Source organism: Papaver somniferum, chromosome 2 (genome assembly GCF_003573695.1).
Source record: "Papaver somniferum cultivar HN1 chromosome 2, ASM357369v1, whole genome shotgun sequence".
NCBI lineage: Eukaryota > Viridiplantae > Streptophyta > Magnoliopsida > Ranunculales > Papaveraceae > Papaver > Papaver somniferum.
Genome location: NC_039359.1, coordinates 135,042,810 through 135,066,754, shown reverse-complemented (window position 1 = coordinate 135,066,754; position 23,945 = coordinate 135,042,810). Strand labels below are relative to the sequence as shown.

The 23,945-nt window shown below is 35.7% G+C and overlaps 1 protein-coding gene and 1 pseudogene across 1 annotated transcript; one reads left to right on the top strand and one right to left on the bottom strand.

Moving 5' to 3' along the window:
- The first annotated feature begins 6,342 nt into the window (after positions 1 to 6,342).
- LOC113352015 lies at positions 6,343 to 17,388 on the top strand (annotated as a pseudogene).
- Positions 17,389 to 17,900: 512 nt separating this feature from the next.
- Positions 17,901 to 18,977, bottom strand: LOC113352014. Its single transcript, XM_026595899.1, has one exon. The coding sequence runs from the start codon at positions 18,975 to 18,977 to the stop codon at positions 17,901 to 17,903; it is 1,077 nt and encodes a 358-aa protein (XP_026451684.1).
- Positions 18,978 to 23,945: the final 4,968 nt, after the last annotated feature.

The following is a 23,945-nucleotide window of genomic DNA, read 5'->3' as shown; positions in this document are numbered from 1 at the left end:
AAACATGTTTATGTATTTATACACATAAACTTTACTTGGAGTTTCATTTTCCATCGTGTGACATTGTCCCTTCATCATTGCATCTGAATTAACATTAACAAGAGTCCATCAGACTTTGGGTTTCATGGTGCTTTGGGTGCACCGGCATGCAAAAATCGAAGCTCTGTAGCTAGACTTTACACCTGTAGACCATGACATACTTGGTCTTATGGTGGCAGATATAAGGACAAGAATCCTGCAAATATTTCAAGAGACAAAACCACAAGATGAACACAGTACAGACTTTAAGGCACTTGGTTACCTGTAGTGGGTCTTTCGTTTTTACGATATCACTTGCCAAAGCATTGTTAACGGCCGCATAAGAGAATTCAGACCCTAGATAGTAGCTTTGTTTCTTTCCCTTTTGCTTACAGGTTTTGGTGTATATGTAATTTCCCTCAATCCCAAGTTCCAAGGCCATTAAGCGCATTAGAATGTGACGAGGTAACACTTGAATGCCTTTCATTCACTGATTTTTTTTTTTTGCATTCGGTTTGAATTTATCTAATGTGTTGTTAGAGGTCTTCTATTATCTGTTTTTCTAATGTCATTTGAAGTGTTTGAACTTTTTTCCAGGAAAAGTTGGCTCATCTCTTTACACATAGATATTGGATCTCAACTACCTTGCTTCCTGGAAAAGGATGGTTTGGTTTTTCCATTCGAAGAAAGACGATGACCTATGTTATAATCAACGAGAAAGAGGAATTGGCATGAAAGAATACTGTGTCCCTCATTATCTACCATATCATGAATGTGTTGAGTTTCGATAAGAAATGTATTCCACCAGACTTGCAACATAATCAACGAGACAAAGAGTAGAGTTTTGATTTATTTGAAGAGTGAAAAACCAGCATCCGCCGACGTGCAACGCACGTGCACGCTACTTGTTTTTTTAGAACGAATTACCCACCTTTATCAACCTACAAAGAACAAATAATATTAAAACATTTGCAGTTACAACATGTAAAACCCTGTATCTGCCTTGAAATAAATCAATTGTCCTTCCTAAAACGAAGAACAAATAACATTATGTTAAAAAACAAAAAATTCATTTCAATTTGGTTCATTTTTTTTCTTGGAAATAACCGAAAAATAAAAATAAATATATACACTAAGATCTACCCAAATAATGGATCACCAAAACTTTTCACTTCAGTCATAGCCTTATTTTAATATTAGAGAAAAAAAAAATGTTATTTTAAAGCTTGTAATTGGCCTATCTAGGACATATAGATTCACAAGTTTGCATTCTTTGCAGCCTTGCAAGTGGGACAACAATCTATCTCGAAATAACGTTCATTTTCAAAGCTGACACCGAAACCCTAATTTTTTCATAAACCTCCCTGGCTTTTATGGTGATTTCCTTTTGTCTCTGCATCTACTAAGTTTATTTATTTTTATCTTCTTCATCTTGATTGTCTTTTCCTACATAACAACACGATTGAGCATCGTTATCTAAACCTTAAATTATTGACCTATCACTGTCACCAAGTCTTTCTTTATTATCATGATTTACCTCTAGATTCTCAATTCCTGATTTGGTGTTGCAAATATCAAATATGAAAGACGTGCAAAGTGGTGTTATATTTCATCTGGAAATGGTTGCAAATATCGATGAAGTTTCAACATAATATTCTGAGAAGTTTCAGCATAATATTTTGAATACAACACAATAGTATCACAGACCACCTATCTTTGGGGATCGACTAAAGATTGTAAGTGTAATCTCTGAGGATCAAATAAAGGTATTCTAGGCAAATTATAACAATGTACCTGGCGTTTTTATCAGAAATTATTATTCTAATCAATTATAAGTGTAACAAATTTATAATTATCTGGATGACAAATATCTAAACAAGTTCTCATGGATCAAAATAAGTCTTATTATAGTTTGTTATATTTATTTAAATCTTTATGACCAACTATTGTTTAGTCTCATGTGATAAGTGCATATTTTACATGTATTTAGTGTCAATTCCATGCTAGTAATTGTTTATATTCTTGCAAATTATTGTATATTACGCTTGTTTTCTCTTATTTTATGTTTTATTAGGTGAATCATCCAAAAGAAGTAAATTGGCACTTAATTGTGCAATAAAAGAAGCCAGCTACAAATGGAGAATGGACAAAGACCAATGGAACTTGTTCAAGTACAAGATTTTTACTTTTCATCTTGAAGAGGACGAAAACATAAAGCCAACGGCGAAAGGATGAAGTAATTCCGAGTTCGCATGAAGAAGTTATGAGCAAAACAAGAACTCAGAACACAAAAGGGCAAAATGGTTGTTTCCGGGACAAGTGCTAATGGAACCTCTTATGCATTAAGGGATATCCATTCTACTAAGGGACAGTCAACTTTCAAAGGAATTACTAATGGCAGTCCGGCATTTTACAAGGGGTAAAGATGGAATTTAAATATTGTTAAAGGCAGACGTTGTTTCACTCAGGGCTGCCATATCCATCTTCGTTATTCAAAACTAGAAATCCCGCATGCAGTTTCTTCTGCATGAATATCTGTTACAGTGTTGCTCGAGATGCTACGATTGGTAGTGATGAGGAGGGTTCGGTGATTGATGGAAGACGAGTAGAGAAGAAGACCTCAAGCCTGGCAGTGAACGTTGCTGCCATTGTTGGTCCGTAGTCATTGGTGATGGGTTTAAGTTTTGTCTACTATGAAGAAAAGCAGTGGTGCTGCTACCGTTGGCAGTAATGAGGAGATGGCGCGATCCTGAGTTGCTGCCGTTGTTGACTGTGAGAACCAGTAATGGAGCTGGTCGTCTGTGATATTTAAGAAGAACTCGATGGTGTTGATGGAGCTCGAGAGGTACTGGGGTTTTTAAGATTGCTACCATTACGGTAGTGATCATGATGATCAGGCAATGGAATTAATGACGTGACTATGCCATGGATAGGTGGTTTGCGGATGACTACTTGTGATGCTGGCAGTGATGAGGAAGAAGTGTTGAGTTCGAGTTTAGGTTGAGCTGGTGTTGGGATCGATATCAGGTGAGGCAAGATGGCTTCTGCCATTAGTTCTGGTGGTTAGAAAATGACTGGGATTGTGACTTTGGAATCCTAGTTTGATTGGAAGAGTGGTTATAGATAAAACATGGAGTTCGAGGAGGTGTAGCTGCTCGAAACTTGAGAGAGAAATCAGCTCGGAAACTGATATTGCTGCCGTTGATTGAATAGGTTGGATGGAGATGATTAAGCGGTGGTTCTGGATATCGGATAAACAAGGAATCGTTGCTACGCGCTGGTGAAGATTGGGTAATCTTTAGAAGTCAAAGCTTGGGCGAGAATTCAGAGTTTTGATAAGTTTTCTCGCTGGAAAACAGTCGTCAGGTGAGACTTTTGCCGTTGATTTTGAAGATGAGCGGTGGATGATAAACACGAGTATAGGGTTTGACTCGGCTAAGGAGAGCTGGGTGTTTATCATATTCGAAATTTCAGCTACAAAAAGCTATAAATAGAGGGTCGAATAGCCAGCATAACTCATCTCCTCACCCTCACTTTCACGCCCACAAACTGCTCGATAAAATTCTCCAGAGAAGAACAGAAGCATAAAGACTTCACATATGCACTAGTAGCAGAAAGGTTATAGCAACAAGGAGATAGTGGCTGATATTTTGCAACAGAGGCAGTAGTAGCTAAAGTTTTCTTGCAACAAGGAGACAGTGGCTGATCTCCTGCAACAGAGGCATCAGTAGCTAGAGTTCTTCTGCAACTACAGTTTTCTTTCTATAAACTCCATTATGTCTAGCTAATTTACTTATTTGATTGAGGATGAATTCTAAGTACTATATATGATTTGATTTAGTATATGAATCTGTTTTGATTTCTTCATATGATTATTGTTTGTGTTTATTATTCAAAATGAATATGATTGATTGATAGATTGTTTAGGTGGCCAACTGAATATATTTGTTAACTCAATCTAATGCTAATAAGGGTTAGGATATCCGTAATTGTTGAATAATTTCTTACACAAGTAGAGAAAGTCAGACCTTGCGGAGGGATTCCGTAAAGCAATCGCGTGTAAACACAACACTAGAAAGTAGACCGAGCGTACTGAGTCTAACTACTAGGATTAAACCTAAATTCACAGACCATAAAGCATTCGACTGAATTACATCTTGTAAGAGTACCTCAAGGTGGTTCAGATGGATAGACTCTGGCGACTAAGCGTACCTGTTGTCTAGTGGCTTAAGGGATTTTGAAGATAGATAAGCGTATTTGTTATCTTACGGTTAGTAATAATCTATGAATAATGATGAATGAATGAATATACTACTTTGATGAATATTTAGTTACGAAGAAGGATTCCTCGATCATCTCACTTTATTTTGCTTGCAATCTTAATTACTTATCATTGCTTTATTATTTATTTAGCTTTTGAATCTAAAACAAAAACCCCCATTTGTGACATTTTTGACAACTAAACTCCCTGCTCTTCGTGGGAACGATCCTTGCTTCCATTATATTACTAGCTAATTGTGTGGAAATAATATTATTAATTTGTTGAGCCTACGACACCCATCATCATGCAGTGCCGATACGGCACGGGTTATTTTTAGTAACCCTACAATTGTGACCATACAAGAGTCTAAAAGGGAATTGGTAGATGATTTCTTAATTAGATTGCTATGGGGAAATAATAATTGTAATTATGTTTACCTAGCTTCTGGTGGAATAATTGTGATGTGGAAAGATGGTATCGTGGTCATGAAGGATCATTTGATTGGTACTTTCACAGTTTCTATAAAATTCAGAAATGTTACAGATTATTTTCTTTGGCTTTTTTAGTGTTGTGTATGGAGCTTCTGATTGAGGTTATTATAATCAATTTTGGCAATTAGAGATGTAAGAATCTTATTTGATGAGCCATGGTTACTGGGAGGAGATTTTAATGCTACTCTGCATGAAGAGGAAAGAAATATTCAAGGTGGAGGGTCTACTAACAGGAATTCTTTCAAATCTTTTGTGAATAAATTTGCTCTCATTGATCTTCCTATGGTTGGGAGAAGATTCACTTGGACTAATTCTCAAAACCCTCCTCTTTTGATAAGGTTAGATAGATTCTTATTATCTCCATATTTTCAAGCTCATTGTCCTGCTCCAATGCAAGTAAGGCTGAAGAGACCCATTTCTGATCATGCACCCATTATGTTATGTTGCAACTCTGGTGAGAAATTCAAGTCCCCTTCAGACTATATAACTTCATTCTTACTCATCCCAATTTTTGAATAATCTAGAAATATGGTGGAACAATTTATCTTTTGTTGGGAAACCAAGTTTTGTATTTGCAAAAAAACTACAAGCTCTTAACTTTCTGATTAAGAATTGGCAAAAAGCCACTTTTGGTAACCTGCAGACTCAATTAGATAATTTGTAGCTTACAATTGATGTGGTGGACAATTTAGAAGAAATTATTATGCTGGATGATGAGGAGGTGGTGGCTTGGGAGCAGGCAAAATTAAAACTTGCTGAATTGTCTATAACTTTGGCTAGAAGATTGGCTCAGAGATCTAAAGAAAGATGGATAAAAGATGGTGAGTCTAATTCAAGTTATTTACATCAATTAGCTTCTTCCAAGTACAAGCTCAATAGTCAATAGTATAAATTGTTTAAAGATTGAAGGTAACTCGTGCTTTGACAAAAAGAAAATAGTTGAGGAGACAAAGAGTTTTTATTCCTCTTTATTCACTAAGAAGTTTATTGTAATACTTTCATTTGAAAACCTGGAAATGCCTGCTTTATCTGTTAGTAATAGTATTAATCTTGAAAAGCCTTTTACTCATGATGAAGAAGTAAGAAGATTGTTGATAATTTTGGTCTCAACAAGAGTCCAGGTCCTGATGGTTTCACTATGGATTTTCAAAAAATTGGTTAGAATGTACTTAAATATGATCTCATGAAGGTGGTGAAATAATTTGAAAATACTAGCATGTTGGATTCGAGGGTGAACTGCACCAACATTACTCTAATTCCTAGTGTAATGGTGCAATTTATTTGCATAATTTTAGGCCCATAAGCCTGATTGGGAGTATCTATAAGATTGTTTCTACTCCTTGCTGAAATATTAAAACTAGTGCTTCCTTCAATAATCTCTGAGTTTTAAGGGGCCTTTGTGCATGGTAGGCAGATTCATGATGACATTTTGATAGCTTCTGAACTAATTGATTCAAAATTAACGCAAATGTGAGCTGGTTTAGTTTGTAAGGTGGACTTTGAGAAGGCTTTTGACAATGTTAATTAGGGTTATGTGGACATTGTTCTTGCAAGATTTGGTTTTGGTTGTAAATGGTGGAGCTGGATAAAATGGTGCATTACACTTCCAAGAATTTTGTTTTGCCCAAAGGTGAAGCCACTGGTTTATTCAAAACTCAGAAAGGTATTAGACAAGGAGATCATATCTCTCCTTTTCTCTTCATTCTGGTAGCTGAGGTTCTCTCTTTGATGTTCAAAAAAGCTGCAGCTGAATGACTAATAACATGTTTCAAAGTTGCTCATCAAGGTACTAAAATTACCCAGTTGCAATTTGAAGATGATTTAATTGTTTTTCTTGAAGATAATAAATTCCAGATTAACAATTTGAAGAGCATATTACTGGATTTTGAAACTATCTCTGGTTTAAAGGTCAACTTTAGAAAGAGCACTATTGCAGTCCTTGGACAAATGCACAACAGGGAGGTATGTGCTGACTTATTTGGTTGTTCCTTAAAAAATTTCCCTTTGAATTATTTAGGAATTTCCTTGGGTAGTAAATCTAAATGCAAACATGTTTGGAATGACATAATTCAAAAGTTCCATAAAAGATTAGGGGTTTGGAAGATGACATATCTTTCTAAAGGACAAAGAGTGATTATGATTCAAAGTGTGCTAGCCAGTTTTCCTGTGCATTATATTTCCTTGTTTCAAATGCCATCTAGTGTGGTCAAGGAGTTGGAAAAAATCATGAGGAACTTCTTATGGGGCTCTTCTATGTCAGTTAAAAAAAGATGTTGGGTTTCTTGGTCCAAAGTGAATCTTCCAAAAGCTAGAGGAGGTGTAGGGATAAAAAAGCTGAAACTGGTAAATGAAGCTTTACATTCTAAAAGTATTTAAAGATATGGGATTGAGAAGAATTCCTTGTGGAGAATGGTCATTAATCAGAAATTTGGAGGGGTCAATGAATCTTTGTTTCCAAATCACTCAAATAAGTCTGTTTGTTTTAGCTTGTGGTCTGCATTCTGAAAGCAAGAGATTTATTTAAAACAGGTTCTTCTTGTTAGAGCATTACTTGGTCGAACTCGCATGCGTCGCTATCTCAAGCATGTGTGTCAATGTTAGTGATCAAAACTATAAGTCTTGATTTCTAGCCTATATAGCTAAAGGTCTCGGACTAGGATAGAAACTGTAGTTGAGCTCAAGACTCCATGGAAATCATCATACAAGACGAAGGACTACTCAAGGAACTGGTGGATCTTCATCGACTAAAAGGTATGTGGAGACTCGAACTTATCTGTCACTCAAAAGTCTATCTACTCTATCTCTTATTCTTGAGACAAAAGTCGTGTTGATATATAGACTTTCATTATACACAATTGCTATTTCGAGCCGAGTGTAACTCGCCTATCTATTTCTCGAAATATGTGTTAGTAAGCTTTCGCTTTAGCCAAATTCATCTTTACCTAGTGACGAATGTCATGTTATGTTTCAATCACTTTGGAAATTTCTCTGACGAAAAATGGTCTGTGAATAACGGCTATATAATGTCCTCTGAGAATGTTTCAATGATTGAAATCAGAGTTTACATTACATAACCATTGGTAGGATATAAGCATTGTTGTGGAAAAACATATATGTATAAGTCCTTATTCCTTGAACCAAAGTTTGCGAACTTTGTTGATCAAGAGAAACGGAATGTGGCGTGAGCCAAGTCCGCGAACTCAGTTCGTGAACTGGCGGAAGATCTCGACCTGAGAATTTCTGCTGGAGTTTGTGAACTCCTTCCGTGAGCTTAAGTCCGCGAACCCAGTCCGCGAACTTGAGCAAGTTATATCTAAAATCGGTTGTTCTTGAACTCATGTTTATATAAACTAAGGAATGCTTTTGCAAACCGTGGCTATAAAGTTCATGAACCGATTCGAGTGAATCAAACTGTTTTTGCTTCGATTGTGTCGTGTGTAGTTACATAAGATCTAAGCAATTGAAAAACTCTCTAACTAGTTCATTTGAGTCATTTGAACTAGTTATGGTGAAGAAGAATATGGTGGATATGAAAGTAATCATATGGCTAACCATTTGGTTAACTATTGTTGAACCAACAAATGTTAATGTTTGGGAACGGCTACATAAACCCAAAATTGGACATTTCATTTGTGTGTAACAAGCTAAGTTTTCGATCCAACGGTTGAGAAATATTAGCTTGAATCTAATCAGGTTTTCATCTAACGGTGAATATTGAATGCTTTGTTACCAAGCTAACATTGATTGCAAACCATGATTTGAAAGACTATATAAAGGAGGACTCTAGCAACTGGGAAACCTAATCCCCACACCGTACGTGTGATACTAGTTGCATAACTAGAGTCGATTCTCCTTTAACCTTTGGTTTCTTCTTCTAAAACCAGGTTAACGACTTAAAGACTTCATTGGGATTGTGAAGCCAGAACGATACTACTTTTCTTGTAGTTGTGTGATCTGATCTTGCATATTCTATCTTTACGAGTACAATTGTAATAATTGGCTCGAGATTTATATCTCCGATAGGCAAGATAGAAAAGTAATTACAAACATTTCGTCTCATCGTTTGTGATTCCACAATATCTTTTTCGCTGCGTCGATTAGGATTATTGTGAGGTGATTGATAATACTAGGTTGTTCTTCGGGAATATAAGTCCGGTTTATCAATTGGTTCCTGTTCACCTTAATTTATCAAAAGACGGAATAAAACTCGTAGGTATATTGTGGGAGACGGATTTATCTATTACCGTAGACTTTTATGTGTGGTACAAATTTGTTTATTAAAGTCTTCGACTTTGGGTCGTAGCAACTCTTAGTTGTGGGTGAGATCATCTAAGGGAATCAAGTACGTAGCATCCTACTGGGATCAGAGACGTAGGAGCATAACTGTAACTTGGATCAGTGTGAGATTGATTGTGGTTCAACTACAGTCCAGACCGAAGTTAGTTTGGAGTAGGCTAGTGTCTGTAGCGGCTTAATACAGTGCGTGTTCAATCTGGACTAGGTCCCGGGGTTTTTCTGCATTTGCGGTTTCCTCGTTAACGAAATTCTGGCGTCCGTGTTATTTCATTTCCGCATTATATTTTGTTATATAATTGAAATATCACAAGTTGTCTGTTGTTCAATCAATTAGAATATCCGACCTTTTGGCTATTGATTTAAATTGATTGACACTTGGATATTGGTCTTTGGTACCATCCAGTTATCTCTCTAGTATTTGATAAAGACTCGCAGATTTCTATTTGCTTGAGTATATATCAAATCGAGAGATTGAGATATAAACTCTTTGATATACTTTTTATCTAGATTGAGTCTGACTGTCTAGTTGATTCTCTAGAAAGTATATTGGAGTTTGTCCATATAGATTGCTAAGCGAGATATTGGGTGTGGTTGTTGTACCCCCACTTTTTCACTTCTGTGGTGGTTGGTAATGGGAGCAACATTTATTTTTGGGATGATGTCTGGGTGGGAGAGCATGCTCTAAAAAATCTTTTTCCCACTCTGTTTAAGCTTTGTAAGAAGAAAAATGCAGTTATTAAATATTTGATCTCAACTGAAGGAGCTTGGAATCTGAATTTTGCAAGAAGTTTGACAAAGACTAAGATGCTGGAGGTTGTTAATTTGCTGGAGGTGATTGGTGATCCAAGGGACAAAGTTAATATCATGGATGTTGCAGAAGATGATAGGCACTTGATCTATAATCAGGGGAAAGGTTTTCCTGTAGCTAGTGCGTATGAGTCTCGAGAGACTGAGGGTTTACTTTCTTTCCCTGACAAGCATCCGTGGAATCCCAAAATTCTATTGAAAGTGACTTTTTTGGTGTAGACTCTTTGTTATGATGGTGCTCCAACCATGCAAGATGCAGCTTGTTTGCTCTATGGTGGTCACACTGAGACTAACTCTCATATGTTCCTGCATTGTGACATTACTTCTGTTGTGTGGACGTATTTTTTGAAAAGCTTTGGTGTTTATTGGGTGCATTGTAGTGATGTCAGAAGAACTTTATGGAATGGAGCAACAAGAAAAGCAAGAACATAATTAAGAAATTGTGGAGTTATTTTCCTTTTGCAATTTGGTGGAGCATTTGGAAAGAACGCAACAACAGGTTTTACAATAATCAAGTGAAAGGCACTGAGCAGGTCAAGTGTTTTTGTCGTTCAACTGGACAATAAACACGAATATTTTGAAAATTATGGTTTGCCTACATTGTTATGTATTTGGGAAGCTTTGATGCAATCTTTATTGTAACTTTCTGCTTGGTCACTCCCTTGTGACTGAGTTTGTTTGGTTTTAATAAAATTTGCCCTTTCCAGTAAAAAAAAATACATAATTAAATATATATTTTTAATCAAATTTGCTAATTTTACCGGAGTTGAGAAATGGATTCGCTATGCTACATGGCATATCGAATTGAATTTTATAGTAGGAATTACCTATAGATCCTATTATGTTGTTCTTAGTTAGTGGCAGGTCCATCCACTAAAACCCAATAAACGGAGGTCCATAATAAAAAGAAAACGGAAAAATGGACACTATTTTTTAAGCCCTGGTCCTGCACACGTGTGGAACATATGAATACGTATTTTTAAATAACGAAAACACCTTCAAGTATATAAAAGTAGTAACCAAATCCATTTTTTCTTCATTTTCTCGATCTCTTCTTCTTCTTCTTCTTCATTTTCTCATCTGTGGTTTGGTAAAGAGCTTCGGCTATGAAGATCTTCTGAGGTATTGATCCATTCGTGAATTCAAACTAAGATTAATCGGTAGGTTCACTTCCTTACTATTGGCATAGTTTAGGTTTTCATTTTTCTTTTCTTCTTCAAAAACTTATTTTAATTTAGGTTTTTTCTCAGTTTAGAGAAATTTTTATGTTTATAGCAAAATCTAATGTTTAGGTATTAGATCTGATGTTGATAGTAAACTGGAAGAATCTACTTTCGTCCATTTTGGTATGATCTCTGAGTGTATTTGTGTTGCACCGCGTTTTTTAACTGATTTTTGGGTTCGATCCATCAGTACGTATATGTAATACTGAAATATCTGCTTTGATTCGGTTATATTCAGAGTTTTGTCATTGTTTTTGGATTCGATCCACGAGTACGTATGTGTAATACTGAAATTATATTCAGAGTTTTGTCATTGTTTTTGGATTCGATCCATGAGTACGTATGTGTAATACTGAAATATGTGCTTTGATTCGGTTATATTCAGAGTTTTGCCACTGTTTTGGGTTCGATCCATGAGTATGTATGTGTAATACTGAAATATGTGCTTTGGGTCACACCGTAAATGAATAATTTATTCAACTCTACATTCTTTTGCATACTCTGTGAGTCAGGGAGGAATGCCGGAGACGCAGTCAAAGTTTCGAGCAGGATCTTACATGTCACATATGTACTGACCCAGTCAAAGTTTTGAATATTATGCAGATTCTATCTCCTTTAGCTTTTTAGTTCATTTATTTCAATGGAAATTTTACGTTGGTCATGAAGTGCACTTTCACGAGTAATTAGATGTCATGTACAGAGTGCATCCAAAAATGTCAGTGTCATGAGTTTTTGATTGAATTCAGTTGTTATGTGTAGCCCCTATCTACCATGTGATTTTTTGTGTTAGGAACTTTAACACTTTCAATTTTTTGTAGGAAGACGGTCTGAGGCTTTTGATGATGCTCGTCTAGATACTACGGCAACGACGTCTGTCGCATCTACATCAGGTGATGACAGAGTTGTCGAACAGGAAAGAACCATCATGCCAATGACTGGAGTTACTGCAAGTTGTTCAAGAGGCAGATCTGGTGTTTTGGAGGTAGTACGTCTATTGAGGACTCTCGGAGAAGGATATAGGCTTTCCTGTATGTATAGGTGCCAGGTACTGCTTGCTAATCGCTGGAAAATGAACCTTGGCTGTTTCTTTTTGAATTTTGTTAATTCATTTTATTCGTATTTTTGCACTACTACCCCTGATGATAAATTTTGATGTTCATTGTCTTTGAGTCGATTAGGATGCCTTGGATGTTTACCAGAAGCTTTCAAGTAAGCAGTATAATACAGGATGGGTGCTCTCTCAGGTACTATTTTTAGAAATGAAGTTCTTTTATTTGGTGCCATTACTATAAAGACCTGGACTGTGCTGAGATCTTAACTAGTTCAATGATTAATTAGAACTCTTGAAGGTAATAGGCATGTGATTGATGTTCCTGTTCCTGTTAGTTGATGTCTTGATGAAGGAGGTTTAAGCCTTTTTTACAGAAAAACATTTATAGCTTTAGAATTGTGTTACAATAAAGAAAGCCATTTTTATAGCAAAGAATCTCAGTTATTCTCTCCCTCTTTTTTTTTGTTTGTCCTGCTTCTTCTTGAAAAAGAGATGAGCTATACAGCTCAAAATAAATAAATAAAATCTAAAACCAGTGAGGCAAGCTCTACTGCCACTGATCTATGAAAGTTTAATTATCTTTCTTCTTGTTCCTCTGAACCCTTCTTATAATCTGAGATCTCGTCAGTACCCCTACCTTTTAATTTGTTAGCTGTTTGGGTTATATAATTCGCTCTTTCATCATCATTACATAGACCTAGACATGATAATATACTTACCTGTTTGCTGAAAACAGATTTAACCCTGGTGTTGGCAAGTTCTACAACTCAGCAGCATGCATATTACAAACACCGTACGAACTGGAACAGATCATACCCTTTAGATAGAATTCAATAATAACCATAACTTTTTTTTTTGATCAGCAAAAATAGATAATTATATTGATAAGTAATAAAGAATAATACAATTGAGAACCCAAACACCACAAACAAATGAACAATCCTCAGTGAAATCCATTACAAGCACTCAACTCTTCACTCTCTTACTAGTTCCTCCCATCTAAGAGCAAGGTCTTCAAAGTGTACTCCATCTAACACTCCCGTTGGCTGAGCCCAGTATAGAATATCGGCTTTGATTTCCAGAATGAGATTATATACAAGGATTTCCTTATCATTAAAAGTTCTTTGGTTCCTCTCCTTCCAAATTCCCCAACAAATAGCAAATGGAAGCACGTTCCATATAAAATTTCCTTTTCTTGTGAAGACTCTAGTTTTTGTTTCAAGAAATACCATGCTAATATCTCTTCCCTGAACCCAATCCACTCCGAATGCTTTGTAGAAATATCTCCACACTTCGGTTGCCTCAGTACAATGCAAGAATAAATGATTAATAGATTCTTCCTCCATTTTACACATGTTGCATCTATTTACCAAGCATCGACCTCTCTTTTTAAGTACATCCTGGGTAAGAATGGAATTGTGGTGTACCAACCAAGTGAAAAAAGTAACTTTAGATGGTACCTTACTATTCCAAACAGCCCTATGAGGAAACACCGTATTTTCTTTATGAGCCAATACTTCGTAGCAAGATCGAACAGTGAAAGTCCCATAACTTTATTTTATACCTATTCCATCAGTACAGCTTTAGCAACACCATGTAATAAGTTCTTACTTTTGCTGAATTGAACAACGTCATAAATAAGAAATAGGAAGCTTGCTTTTAGGTTTGGACTTCTTCTATTACCGCATGCTGGAATGATGGATAAACCTGGTTTTCTTTCTTATTTCTACTAGAGGCTAGAGGAGAGTCTTAGTTATGCTTGTCAGTGTTGTCACAAGTTGTTGGAAAAAAATGGGTTTCACAAAGGATGAATGACACAGAGAAGAAAGTGTTGCACTCCAAAACTTTCAAGGCTTGTATAAATTTCTTTTAGACAAATATTTCTACCCTCCCAATAACAATTGGCGATTACAACAGGTATGTGAAATATTGCCTTCAGGATACAATGAAAGCCCTGCAACGAAAACTGAATTCAAGGTTTGTACCCCTTGATTCAATCAAGAACACACAAAGAGATTTCTGATTTCTGATGATGCTTTTTGAAACAGAGAAAACAGTTTGATTTTTCTTATATGTTAAACGAAACTGGGAGAAGCTATTTATAAAGGGTTTTGCACCTGTTGGGAATAGGTTTTTATTCGCCAACAGGTTTCTATTCACGAAACGTCAGGTTCCTTCATCAACAGACATCAATGATGTCTTTTGGATTCGAAATTTTCGAACAGGCTTTTATCGGCCAAATAAAACCTTCAGTTCAAAAAATTCTTCCGGGGGCGTTGCCCCCCAGGACCCCCCTTTGGTTAGCGGCGTTGAAAATATTCCAACACAAGTCTCTCTCTCTTTCCATCATGAGTTAAAGAGACGCCTCATGGCTATATGGGACACCTCATAATAATTACTTGACCTTACTTAGCTTTATCCTTAAGCTAAATCTCTATTGCATGGTTAAACCATAATAACACCGGGTTAACCTTAACCTTAAGCTAATGTAGTCAAGGATTAGCTTAAAGCAATGTTGGTTTGTTGCATAAACCATAAAAAGCCAACAGTTGGGACTATGTTAGATTCGTAAGAATCTACATTTCTACTGAGACGATTTGATCAATACTATTGATATAAAGAAAGATAATCGAAATACAGGACAGACTTGACTTTATATTCTTCTGTCAACTCTCAACCCTCTTACACCTCACACGTGCATAGCACACGACTCTCACATGACTTGCACAATACACACTCTCTATGCTATTAGACTAAACATCTGTTACATACCAAATGCAGGTTGGGAAAGCTTATTTTGAGATGGTAGATTACTTGGAGTCTGAACACGCCTTTACTCTTGCACGCCGGGCATCACCTTATAGCTTGGAAGGAATGGATACATATTCCACTGTTCTTTTTGTACGTTCCTTTTACCTTTGCAGGTTATGCTAAAATATTCAGATGCATATATTCTAATAGCTGCAGTCTGAGAATATTCGACCTGCACATTGTGGTTATTAGAATTACATTTTATCAAGTGATCTTACATTCTTCTTCTTGGAGTTTTGTGTAAACTCAATATTTTTCATTCAGACAAAACGTGTCAAATACATAAGCTAGACTTGCTAACTAAGTTGCACTACACATTCTTTTTTGTTAACTATGGCAGCATTTGAAGGAAGAGATGAAGTTAAGTTATCTTGCCCAGGAGTTGATCTCAACTGATCGCTTAGCTCCTCAATCGTGGTACATCCTTTAAACTTTTGCTGCACGATACATCTCAGCATCTACTTGCATATCTACAAACCTTAGTTTCTTGCTCCTGTGTGCAGGTGTGCTATGGGAAACTGCTATAGCTTGCAGAAGGACCATGAAACTGCTCTGAAGAATTTCCAGCGTGCTGTGAATCTAAATTCAACGTTTGCATATGCTCACACCCTTTGCGGAGATGAGTATGGAAACACACTTGATCTAGAACACAACAGTCTATGGTGTTCATGATACTTTCATTTATTTTTTGATGCCAATGCTTTCCCCATTACCTCAATCATTTTCTTTTTATTTATTTATCAGGTATGTGGCTCTGGAGGATTATGAGAATGGAATAAGATGCTAACAGAGTGCATTCCGTATAGATACCAGACATTATAACTCGTGGTATGGTCTAGGAATGATCTATCTACGGCAGGAAAAATTTGAATTTGCAGAGCATCACTTCCGTAAAGCTTACCAAATTAATCCACGCTCTTCCGTTATTATGTGTTATCTGGGAACTTCTTTACATGCCTTAAAGGCTGGTTCACATTCTGACTTTAGGTTCTTTCAAACTGATTGGGTTTCTGAAGAGTTAAAACTGTAGATTAGTGCAAGCAAACAGAAAAAGCAGATATAATACAAGATTGGAACAATGGAAGGCAGACAAAACGTGTCTAGGTTAAAAACCCAACACTTATCTGTAACCAACTGATTATAAGTCTAAAGAAAATGTAATAAAAGTCTACATCTAATAGACTCGCTAAGAACTATCAAACCCAAAGAAAAGAAACGCAGAACTTGCTAGACTGACTAAGCCAGTAAATAGAAACTAAGAAATAAAGCTGAGCAAAATAGAAATCTTAAAATGCCACTGATCATTGTTTACATCCAAGTATCTCATGTATGTATTTTCAAAATCACTATGAGCTATTTTAAAATGTATACCAATATGCGGACGGAGGATCGGAGTATTGTAGCACCCTTTTTGCTTGCATTTAGTAAATCATGAATTGCTGTTGTCCTCATTTAGTGTTTCTCTTTTTTCTGCTTCCAATACCGTATTATTATGTTGGTATCATATTTTATCCTAGTATAACCTTGATTTTCATTTGTGCAAAATCTTTCTTCTTGCAGAGAAGTGAAGAAGCTTTAGAGATGATAGATAAGGCCATTGTGGCTGACAAAAAGAACCCACTTCCAATGTACCAAAAGGCTAACATATTGGTGACTCTTGAGAGATATGATGAAGCTTTGGCGGATTTGGAAGAACTGAAAGAGTATGCACCTCGAGAAAGCAGTGTTTATGCAATGATGGGTAGGATATATAAACGGCGGAATATGCATGATAAAGCAATGCTTCATTTTGGACTTACGTTGGATCTGAAACCCTCTACAGCTGATGTTGCTTCAATTAAGGTAAGAGGTTTATCAGTTTCTTTGACACTTATAAAAACTAGTGGAAGATAATGCGTTAATCCAGTGAGATGGAACCTGTTTCTTGGTATGGGTTCTAGTTTCCACGAACTTCAATACTAGAGAAATTCATTATAATGGAAGATGGTATTGGTTGTGGATACGTAATGTTGCAATGTTCTTTGTAGTCCCATTAGTGGATTGCATCCAACCTGTTGACACAGATAATAGAAACATGATAGCACTTGCATAAATCATATACAGTTACGACTTTTATTGCTGATAAAGTGTTATGTTTCTTTTTCTGACAGTCCGCTATTGAGAAGTTGCATGTACCTGATGACATCGATGAGGACTTGTAAATTTGGTTGATATTGGATTTGTTACAGCAGTAAATGAGATAAAAGTACATCATGGAGCTAGAAACCTAATTGGTAGGGAGTTAGACGTGCCTGGGCTTTCGGCTGATCCTGAAGTAAATGACAGATCTGAAAGATTCATCGGCACCCCCGTCACCTGGTGTTTGTTGTACTAATTAACCTAATAGTTGCAGTTTTGTAGGTGTTTAAATAAGCAGTAGAGTAATCGATACAGCTGTCATAACTCAACATAATGTATGAAAGTAGTTAGGTAAATTTTTTAAACTTTTATACCATTTAATACGAATCTCAGAAGAACCTTTTGGTGGCCAATTTTAATCATCAGGGAAAGTGCTAGTTCTTAGTAGGTTTTAACTATGGGGATTGTCTTTAAATTTGTTAGAGGGACGCCAAAAGATTTGAAGAGAGCTGAAATTGTACTTGACTAATAACTACGACTGTCTCTAAATATTTGTGTGAATTGAACTCACAAATTCGCCACTGTCACCACCTGAATACAAAAATGACCAAATTCAGTTGTAAAATTCGGCAAGCCCTGAAAGGTGTGCTTTTCTGGAAGCTGCCAAATGGATCAGAGAAATGTTTACTTAGTGATGCCAAAAATGTAATGGCATATCTTAATAATAGAACCATGTTTTAGGGCATACAAGAAAATTTTAGGGCATATTAAATGGTTAAGCTAACTTTTTTTTTTGAAGGTAAAGTAGATTACTGCAGGGAAAGCTAATCTGCAGATTCAGTCTCATTGGGAACAGACTCATTGAGAGTAATCCTTCTGATGGCTGAATCCGTATGATAAAAATCCACTGAAAAAGATACAGGAGTTATACTAATATTACATAGTTCTAAAGCTTTGGAAATGTCATAAGCAATTGTTGGAATTAAAAACAGTGGTGCTTCATAAAAATTTAAAATAATAATAGCTTCTTTTCTACCTTTCTTAACCAAAAGATCTGCTGTCTTGTTTCCTCTTCTGTTCACCAGCTGAAAACCTCCAAAGGAAATCAGTTGAGTTGCTTTCTTTTTAACTTCTTCTAAGATAGCTTTACTTTGCCAACTGATAGTTGTGTCTTGTCCTAGTAAATAGTTAATTGTTGCTTTGTTGTCTCCCTCAATGACCAGATTTTGCAGTTCTTCTGTAATGACCCATTCTGTTGTGTGCAGCAAAGCTAGAGCTTCTGCTTCTTCAGCTGATGAAGTTCTGCACTTTGCCGTTCCTGCTCCTTTGAATGTACCTGTCCAATTGAGTAAGATAAAGCCAATACTTGCATCAGTTTTAGAAGATAACCATGAGGCATCACAATTAATTTTCAAAGTTCTAGTAATTGGGAATTTCCAAGTATCTTGTGTATCAGTTGTTGTCCTTCCATGAGTACTTGTTATGTTTTGTGTCACTGGATGCCAGTATTCATAGTGTTTTGATATTACTAAAGCTAACTGATCAGGTGTTCTTTCTTTATTTTCAAACACCCTAAGGCACCTTTCTTTCCAGATAAACCAACACTTGGTTGCTTCTAGGGCCATTGAGATTGAATTTACTTCACCTGTCATCCAAACATTATAGATGTCAAAGAAGGAGATGTTATTAGAATTATGGTCAGAAAATACTCCCTGCACTGGAACTGGTTGTAGATTCCATATAGCTTTTGCATAATCACAGTCAAAGAAAAGATGAAAAGTTGATTCTTCTTTCTGTTGGCAGAAAACACAATTTTCTTTAATGCCCAACTTCAGTATTGTAGGCAGAGCATCTTGAAGACATTTCCATATGAATAACTTAATTATTTGAGATGTATCCATTGCCCATAGTCCCCTCCAGAAATTTTTTATTTGTGCAAAAGTAATAGAAGATTGGTCTTGCAATTTTGCATATAATGATTTCACCGTAAAATCCCCATTCTTAGTGAGAGTCCTCCTAATTTTGTCTCTTTTCATAGATCCATTATGTGAAGTAAATAACCTGATGTTTGTGATTTCATCCACTAAGGGTTTTTCAAAGATAGAATTAAGAAGGTTTGTGTTCCACTTTTTTGTGTCAGAGCCAATTAGCTCTGATACAAGTGTTATATTGGAGTTGCTTTTGAGAACAGATTTTGGTAGAATATCTTCTCTTGAAGTTAACCACTTATCTTCCCAAATAATTATAGAGTTTCCATCCCCCACTTCCCAGATACTATACTTTTTTATGTGTACAATTCCTTAAAGAATGCAGTTCCATATCCATGACGAGTTTGATTTCTTTTTAGACAGGAGAGCCCCATTTTTCTTGAAATATTTTCCTTTAAGGATTTGAGTCCACAGATCATCTGGTTTGCTGACTAATCTTCATGTTATTCTACTTATCATGACTTGGTTCATCTTGTTTGCTTCTTTGAATCCTAATCCTCCTTGTTCTATAGGTTTACATAAGAAGTCAAAGGATTTGATGTAGACACCTTTTGAGTTTGTGTCTTTTCCCCACCAGAAATCTCGCTGGATGTCATTGATTCTCTTTGTTATTCTTTTAGCAGAACAAAGCAGCTCATTGAAAAGATTGGCATACTTGATAGGATGGATTTATTCAAAACAATTTTACAATGGTAAAGACAACTAGGGTAAGGTGATAAAGGGTATTCAATGATAGGTAAAATTACTTAGCTACCCTTGTTAATTTATTAATTTACTTATTTATCATATAATTTTTTTATTTTTTATTTTTTCTAAAAAAAAATTCTTAATTTTTTTTTATTAATAAAAAATTATTATTATTTAAAAGAGAGGAAACAAGAATTAATTACAAGAAACTAGTTGGTAACTGTGCAACAAGTTGCGCCCCAACCCCTTTTTGGATAGCTAAACATACTCTAATGAAAAGAAAATTACGAACTTTAACATTAGCATCATATCTAGCTATGTAATTTTTCAACCTCAACAAAAGCTCTATGGATTCGGTACCAAGCTAACCTAAGGTAGTACAGGCCAAGGTACCAAAACTATACCCATTGGCTCTACATACATCAAGGTACTTACAACGTTTACGCTCAACGGCTCTAGACAAGGCAAGACCAGGTGTAAAAGCATCTACACCACCCCCGCAAACGGAGAAACTCCCGTCACGTCCAAACAAGTATCTCGCCCCTCCTCCTAATTGTAGACAAGGATGTCCGCAGATCTGGAATGGCTACCATCGCGAGATAAAAAACCCAAAGCCTTCAACTTTGGTGTGTACACCTGCCCTATAACAAATGTCTGCATAGATATCACGAACAATATCATGTCTAAACTTGATTCCAACTTCATGTGCACAATGTAAGGCGTGATCACCATATATATTCATGTCCTTGTTACAACACAAACATTTACTAATTCCTGCAAAGAGGGGAATGCACAATCTGTAACAAAGAACTGCACAAAATTGACGCGGTCCCGTTTTCTGTCCAAGCCCATCAGCAGGAATAGCAAGTAAATAATATCGGGCATGCTTGATATTGTTACTTTGCCAAAGTACTTAGTCACGCCTTGACATATGAAAAAGCGGAGGCATAGATTTCGTCACACCTGCAAAAACTTTTTTTTTATAATTTTTTTTTTCTTTTCTCTACCCTATACCAACCTAGTGTGTTGTGAAAAAAATTAAAAAGAAAAAAGAAAAAAAAAATTTAAAAAAAAAAAGATAATTTAAAATTTAAAAAAATTGAAAAAAAATATGAATAAGGCCAAATTTGTCATTAAGCAAAATACATGGATAAGGGGCTTTCAAAATTACTATCTAATAACTCGTTTTTGTCTATATACGGTATGCCCTAAAATAAGGTTCTAATAATAACAGAGGCCAAACTAGTTAAGCCTCCTGCTCAGTCCTAGATGATTGTTTATTTCTTTTAAAAGATGTTCATTTAATCAGATTTAAACATATCAAAAGATCTCTTAATAATGTTGCAGATATAGCTGCTAAGCACAGTAGAGTTGGAAATGTAACAAGAAAGTGGGATGAAAACAAATGTCCCGATTTTCTTCAAAATACTGTAATCTCTTTATCCCATTTTCTAGTTCTTAGAGCAACCGTGCCAAAAGCTATATTTGGCAACAAAACAAAGCGCACTCTTGGTTGCTATAGTTGCCAAAATCGTATAATCTCAAACGAAGTGTCTATACATGAGATCTTTATTTATCAATTCTCATATATAGCTACACACGGTTATAAGCACCATGGAACATTGTATGCAAGTATAAGTTGTGTCTGCCTCCAGACGCAAGTATAAGTTGCGTGCAAAAATGAAACGCCATTAAAACCCGCGTCTGTGCCAAATGTTGTTTAAAAAAATGTTTCATCGAACGCGCTTAACGTCTACGTCTAGACTCAATATAATTGGCTTTGAAGACATATGTCTTTACATGATCAAAACATCTGTATAAAATACTTTTTTATAAAATCTAAGCAAAGCACTTAATTACAAAGACGTCTTTATAAAATCCGTTTTGATTCAGACGGTTTTTATAACAACGTTCACACTTGGATGGATTTAATATTAACGTCTCATGTCGACAGTTTTATAATCAACGTTTCTGATGAAACGGTATTAATAATAGCGTCTAGATATAGCATCTGTCCACCACTCCGTCTGAATGAAAAAGTCAAAAAATAAAGTCAAATATAGCTTAGCTATTTGGCAAAGCAACCATTCTTCATTTATTGCTATCATTACCCCAAATATCCTTGACATAGTACTCGGTCATCTTCATTATTTTAGTTCCTTGCGAAACTACAAAATACGTTATTATTAACACCTTTGGTTCGTTAATTTTATCAATACCATTTAACCCTCTCATATTCCAGTTTATTATCTTAACAGTCATTTGTGAATTTACCAGACCCCTCGTTGTTTACATTTGATATTACCATTTCTTGAGCATCATTTTCAATCTTCTCGTCGGCTAAAGTTTTTTGATGCTTTTCAATAATATTTCTGCAATTTTTTTTTATTAATTAAAAGGTCTTTTACCATTGAATTCCGCCCTCATGTTACTGTGTTAAATATGGTATCGATATTATCAAAATGTTGAATCCTCAATTGCACATATCAATTGTAGTATGTTGACTGGGTTTGCAGTGTTGGGGATCTGACTTGAATTTGCAATTAGGATTTGTAGAATTATTAGTTGCATCTGCCCTTCATCACCTCAATTTCCTCCCTTTTAAATGGTTCCTCCAACACTCATGGGGATCCTCCTCTTGCCTATTCAAGCCTTCTATTAATTGGGGAGTTTTTTTTTTCTTGTTTTACTTAGGCAAAACTAGAAATTATATTATAATGTTGTCCGTCGCTGTTGTACGAGTTACATAATCAGAATTAAAAATAAATTTTGAGTCATTCATGTAGTTTTTACAAGTGGTAAGAAAGATTCGATTCTCGGACTTTTATGAAGATTCGGTTTTTGATTACTAAAAAATAATACTAAGACAAACTAATTATATTTGATTTTTTTGGTTTATCAAGGAGAGATGATTTTAGGGTTTTGGATTCCACTACTTCCAATATTTGTAAACTCAATAACAATTTCTTTGACAAAATATTCCTAGTTTACTCAAAACAATTTTCGAACTCAATCTCATGCTTTGGAAAATATAACGTTACAAGTTCTTTTTTTATGACTCTCGTCGCTATTCTACGGCCTAATTTTCCTTCGCTTATAAAAGATCGGTAGCTAAACTATCCAAAACTATTTTTACGAAGCATATAAAAAAGAGAAAAAATTTAATAATTTAAAAGCACAATATTGGAGTATTTATGTCAAAGGAAATAATTACTAAGAATTACGCATCAAAAATAGCTTCTTCCAAAACCCTAGAAAAGAAATTTAGCTACTCATGGATTCAGAATTGGAGAAAACTTGATTATTCATTGTATTCAAAAAGTAATAAAAATAGCTTACAATGATTTCCAGTCGCTAAAGGCGTTTAGCCACGAAGCTGTTACAATAGCTCAGTTGTGAAAGATCTACTGCAACTTAACCAGTGTACAATATTGTTCTTCTGCGGTTGAATATAAGACTGCTACTCCGACTGTTTTGAACGGCTTATGTTCTTCGTGTTCTTGGTTGAGCAGTAGAAGGAAGAATTTTTCTAAACCTCTCTTTTTCTCGATTCTAAGACTATACTTTCTCCCAGACTCTCCATCTTTATCTCTTCCAAGTTCTAAGTCATCCAAACTCCAGTCGTGCACGACTCAGACTCACAGGAATTCATAACATCCCTGTGACAGACTCGGTACTTCCTTTCTTTATGAAAACTCCATGAAACCCTCCTCGTTATTCAAATCCAAGTCACTTACCAACCCTGATTCATCGAAACAGTCTGAGCCCAATGAAATCCTGCAATTGAATCTCACCAAATCCATGCAAAACCCGAGAATAATATTTTCTCTGTGTTACTTCAATTCCATGAATCCGCCCAATTTTAGACAAATCAATATCCATTACAATATCTGTTAAGCTCATACAAGTCAGACCAAACAATTCCAGCCATTGAATCTCTCTGATTCACGTTCAATTTTCAAACAGAAATATCACGTGACCTCTGTTCTCTTCTTACCGACTTTCCAGCCAATTTCTAACAAATACAAACCCATTACCAGCTCTATTTAACCCATTAGATCAATCCCACCAAGTTTCAACGATTTAGTCTCAGTATAAGACCTCCAAAATCCAAACCCTAGTTCTGACAGTTTTGAAACCAGTTTTCCCGCCGAACTCCAGAATTCAAACAAGCAAGAAGGATACCCCTTATCC

Excerpts from the sequence above, each read along its gene's own strand:
- LOC113352014 (XM_026595899.1), bottom strand. The coding sequence starts at position 18,977 with ATGGATACATCTCAAATAATTAAGTTATTCATATGGAAATGTCTTCAA.